Source organism: Penaeus japonicus, unplaced genomic scaffold, assembly GCF_977035675.1.
Source record: "Penaeus japonicus unplaced genomic scaffold, GWHDUDI00000001_assembly GWHDUDI00000038, whole genome shotgun sequence".
Taxonomy (NCBI): domain Eukaryota; kingdom Metazoa; phylum Arthropoda; class Malacostraca; order Decapoda; family Penaeidae; genus Penaeus; species Penaeus japonicus.
Genome location: NW_028234440.1, coordinates 19,471,614 through 19,476,613, shown reverse-complemented (window position 1 = coordinate 19,476,613; position 5,000 = coordinate 19,471,614). Strand labels below are relative to the sequence as shown.

Sequence of the window (5,000 nt, the reverse complement as noted above, 5' to 3'; positions counted from 1 at the left end):
TTTTTATCCTTGTATTTCGTTCATGGATTCCTCACAAGGGAATTTCCATTAATTTTCAAGCAATTAAAAAAATGGATACATTGTTTCTCAGTCTTACTAATGCTTCAAACGCGACTGGACCCAAATCTATCGTTTAGAAATACGTGGACCCTTTAATATGGCACAGTATCATTTCTTCCTTTTGTTTTTGTTGGCATTAGCTTATTCGCCAATTCTCTACAGTGTATTTTTCCCCTTATAAAACAAAATCAAGTGTGATATTAAATTGTGTGACGTAATATTATTGACGGTGTTTCGAAAGTAAATTGAAGAAATTTTGCCTCAGGCATTAAGAAGACATTTCTCCTGATGTGAAGTCTTCTGTGTGAAGTCGTATACAATATCCATATTCGTATTGTCAAGCTATATTTAATTTGTACAGTGGTGAAAGTTCCCAGCTTTTACTCAAAGACTCAACAAAAAATGTAAAACAACATCCCAAGTCTTCATAAAAATAAAATAAATCATAAACGAGATATTTCTGAATGACTTCGTACTAACACAAAATGCAAACTCTATCTGTCGTGCGAACACAAACCGAAAAAAAAGTTTACATGTGTATCTAGGCAGTCACTCCGATTGGACCAATTCAAATCTCTCTGTCTGGCGGTTGGCGTAACGGTTTTCTGAACAGTCACTCCTATTGGACCAATTCAAATTTCTCTGTCTGGCGGTTGGCGTAACGGTTTTCTGAACAGTGGCATACACACAATTGGACGATTGCATGAATGTAAACCGATCTAAATGTAAACCGATACAATGGAAAAGGTCACACACACACACACACATACACATACACACACACACACATCGATCAATCCTTTACAATTCTTAACACTGAAAAAAGAGTTATAATGGCATTATTCTTTCCCGTTTTCTGCTAATATCCTTTTTTTTTGGGGGGGGGAGGTAGACAAAGAATAAATGATGGATAGAGAAACGTTAACATATATGAGGACTTTTAAAGGCGATTTTTTTTTATAGACATTTAAATAATTAAACCGTTTGACAATATTGGTTTTAGTCGACCTGTTCAGCAATATAAAACGGGGGTTGATACTTGAGTGTGTTCGTTTATGTATATCTAATTTGCTTAGTATTGGTATATACGAATTTTGGCTGGTATTGTTGAACACGAATTTTGGCTGGAATTGGTGGACACGAATATTTGGCTGGAATTGGTGGACACAAATCTTGGCTGGAATTGGTGGACACGAATCTTAGCTAGTAATGGTAATCACGAATTTTAGCTGGTACTGATGGACACGAATTTTGGCTAGTATTGATGGATATAAAAAATGAGTAAGGTTTACGGGTGTGGGAAGTCAGTGTGAAGCAGACAAAATGAAGGTCCAAGTTTAAATAACCTAGCTTACTTTCCATTTCCATCTAATGTGTTATTTATAGTTGTACAGATCGAGTGACTGCATTACTCAGACATTAATAAATATTTTAGTACAAGATCCTAACACGCCAGTAGGTAATCGATGTGTCAGTCATGGCAGGAAAAGAAATATAACTAACCTTAATTTTCCTTGAAGGTTCCCAGCTTTAAGTTTTATAAGCAAGCTTTTACCTCATTATTCAACTTATTATTCTTTTTTATCATAGTCGCTCATAAATCTGAAAATATAAATACGTCTGCGTTATGATAATCAGAACTGGAGATTTACCAATGACTAACCTTAATTCAAAAGTCTGCCTCCCCCCTCCCCCCCTCCTCCCAGCTATCAAACACGAGTGCACAGCCAATAAAACAATCACTCTTTAATAATCACATCCACGTGGTGAAAAAAAAAGACAAAATTTATATATCACATAACACGACACAGCTCCCGAGTAACATTAGAATTCTTGTATATCATCCTCAGATATGTCTTCTGCAATGAATTTATTATTTGCAGCGTCATCATCATCGAATAGCGAGGACACCATAGTCACGGGAGCATCCTTGGGCATTACCTGTAAGGGGGAAAATAACAAGGTATGGTGAGCACTGTATTGTATGCTAATAGTTGTGTTGATAATTATGTTTGTAGTGTGTAAATGATTGTGCGCTTATAGTGTGTGTGTGAATATTGGAAAAATGCGTCCGTAAGGATTTAATAAGTGGATATATTTTTGTCTATGATGGAAAAATAAGCTATAGAATGTAGTAAGTGAATATGATTATGATTATGAGAGAGAGAGAGAGAGAGAGAGAGAGAGAGAGAGAGAGAGAGAGAGAGAGAGAGAGAGAGAGAGAGAGAGAGAGAGAGAGAGAGAGAGAGAGAGAGAGAAAACAAGTACATAAACATCCTTTGAATATGATTATGATCTGTGTACTGGGAAAATAAGCTAGAAAGTGGTAACAAGAGAACATGAATATACACATGGATATGGAATTACAGCCATAAGATATCAGCAAGTGATCTAATTCAGTTAAAGTAATAGTATAGTTATTTATAGTCCAGAGTTTTTATTGTGTGCAATTTCCGGTTTCTTCTTCGGTATGTGTTGAAGCTAAAAGTGCCAAAGCAGGTTAGATATGATTTCCTTTTATTGGCTTGAGGAAAATAAATGATATTATATTATGATTTTTAAATGACCCAGGTAGTTCTTTAAGATAAGCAATTTATACGTGGGTTCATTTTCTCTTAAAATGGTTACGTTCTCTGACCTGTTCTCATTCCTAACCTCCAGGTTAGGAATGAAGATTATCCCATTCCTATTTCCTATCATGATTCAAAGTAACGGTAAAAACAACAAAGAAAAGTATAACAACAACAACAACACAAAAAAACAAGATAACCAATATTTCAAAACGACACAACACAACAACAAATTAAAGTCTAACAACAACAACAACAACAACCAAAAAGCAACATAAACCAATATTTCAAAACGACACAACACAACCCAACAACAAATTAAAATCTAACAACAACAACAACGACAACAAAAACAACAACAATATCTACCTGCACAGGAGCCCGAGGTTTCTGAGGAGGTTGACTCGACATGTCCTCCGGCGACTGAGAAGAGAGACGAGAGGAAGGAGGTGACCCCTCTTCCTTAGTGGTGCTGAGGAGGAGGGCGGCGGTCGGGCTATGCTGAGCCGCGTTCTGTGACCCCGTGATCGAGAACTTGTGGACGCTGCAGAAGTGGCCGTGACCTGGCGTTAGAGGAAGAGGAAGGAGAGAGAGGGAGGGAGTGAGAGTGAAGGAGGGGGAGAGAGAGGGAGGGAGGGAGGGAGGGAGGGAGGGAGGGAGAGGGAGGGGGAGGGAGGGAGGGAGGGAGGGGAGGGGGGGGGAGGGGGGGAGAGAGAGCGGGTGGGGGGATGAGGGAATGGGAGAAAGAGGGAGAAAGAGAGAGAAGGAGAGGGAGGGAGATAAATAGAGATAGATAGATAGATAGAGAGAAAGGGGGGGAGAGAGAGAGAGGTGGGGGAGAGAGAGAGAGAAGAAAGAAAAAAAAGGAAAAATTATATTATTATTATTACCTTGTTCATTAGTGTTTCACTTTCAGAATAATACACACTCGCAAAATAAATAAATGATAATAATGATAATAAAAAAGACGAGGTTATCTGATTTACAAAAAAAAAAGAAAAAAAACAGGGATTCGATTTGTAGTTACGTATTGGATTGAATTTTTGAAATTTTGGTTAGATATATTTCAGTTTTTTTTAATAAAATATGTTGCCAAGTCCAAGAGAGTATAGCTGTAATACAACCAAAAACTGAAGGAAGGCTGTGTGGCCAGAAGTGGCTCAGGACCAAAGCAGAGTCTGGGTAAGTGGAACCAGGGCTGAGTCTGGGTAAGTGGAACCAGGACTGAGTCTGGGTAAGTGGAACCAGGGCTGAGTCTGGGTAAGTGGAACCAGGGCTGAGTCTGGGTAAGTGGAACCAGGACTGAGTCTAGATAAATGGAACCAGGACTGAGTCTGGGTAAGTTGAACCAGGACTGAGTCTAGATAAATGGAACCAGGACTGAGTCTGGTTAAGTTGAACCAGGACTGAGTCTGGTTAAGTTGAACCAGGGCTGAGCCTGGTTAAGCGGAACCAGGACTGAGCCTGGTTAAGCGGAACCAGGACTGAGCCTGGCTAAGTGAAACCAGTACTGAGTCTGGTTAAATGGAACCAAGAACCATGAACCAGAGACTTAACTTACCTTCCACAATGGTAAGCCTGAGATGTGCAGCTGAAATCTGTTCCGGGGAGAGGACAGTGCTCTGCAGCTTCCCTTCGGCGTGAAGCAACTCTGCCGTTTGCAATAGGGAAGAAAAAATGATTTAGAAATGTTATTTTTACCTAGTTGTGTGTATGTGTTTATGTTTGTTTTGTTTGTATGGGGGAACGGGGAAAGAGTGACAGAGAGAGGGGGAGAGAGAGAGAGAGGGAGGGAGGGAGGGAGGGAGGGAGGGAGGGAGAGAGGGAGAGAGAGAGAGAGAGGGAGAGAGAGGGGGAGGGAGGGAGGGAGAGAGAGAGAGAGAGAGAGAGAGAGAGAGAGAGAGAGAGAGAGAGAGAGAGAGAGAGAGAGAGAGAGAGAGAGGGGGGGGGAGACTAAAAGTAAAAAAATAAAAGTAAGAGTAAGAGTGAGAGCGAAAGTAAATGAGTAAATGTATCTGTGTTTGTGTGTGTTTGTGTGTCTGTCGCCCTAACGTCTAAAACATTTAACTCAACCATACAGGCGGAACATCCCTCCCCCCTGAAACAAATCTAAAATTCGACCCACCCCCCTTCAAAGAATAAAGATAATGAATATAAAAGGAGAAAAACAAAACAAAAAAGAAGAAAAGCAATAACACTTAAACCCTCTCCCATGAAAAAAAAAAAAAAAAAAAACAAACAAACGCTACTGACAAGACGACACACTCTTACCTTGTTCTAGAATATCTTCGAAGTCCGTTGGTTGTGTCTTTAGGCTCCTGGCCAACTTCACCTTACGAACTGGAGGGAAAGGAGAAAAAAAGGAAATTA

At 39.8% G+C, this 5,000-nt stretch overlaps 1 protein-coding gene across 1 annotated transcript in view; it reads right to left on the bottom strand.

The window, feature by feature from the left end:
• LOC122265390 (intraflagellar transport protein 25 homolog) overlaps nt 1–5,000 on the bottom strand; it is a 13,996-nt gene that overhangs the window by 435 nt on the left and 8,561 nt on the right. Inside the window, exons 6-9 of the mRNA XM_086532860.1 lie at nt 4,902–4,970; nt 4,192–4,281; nt 3,000–3,193; nt 1–2,001 (exon numbers count right to left, since the gene is read on the bottom strand). The exon at nt 1–2,001 is cut by the window's left edge and continues 435 nt beyond it. Of these exons, the coding sequence (XP_086388986.1) occupies nt 1,885–2,001; nt 3,000–3,193; nt 4,192–4,281; nt 4,902–4,970 (470 nt within the window). The 3' untranslated portion in view covers nt 1–1,884. The remainder of the gene's footprint in view (nt 2,002–2,999; nt 3,194–4,191; nt 4,282–4,901; nt 4,971–5,000) is intronic.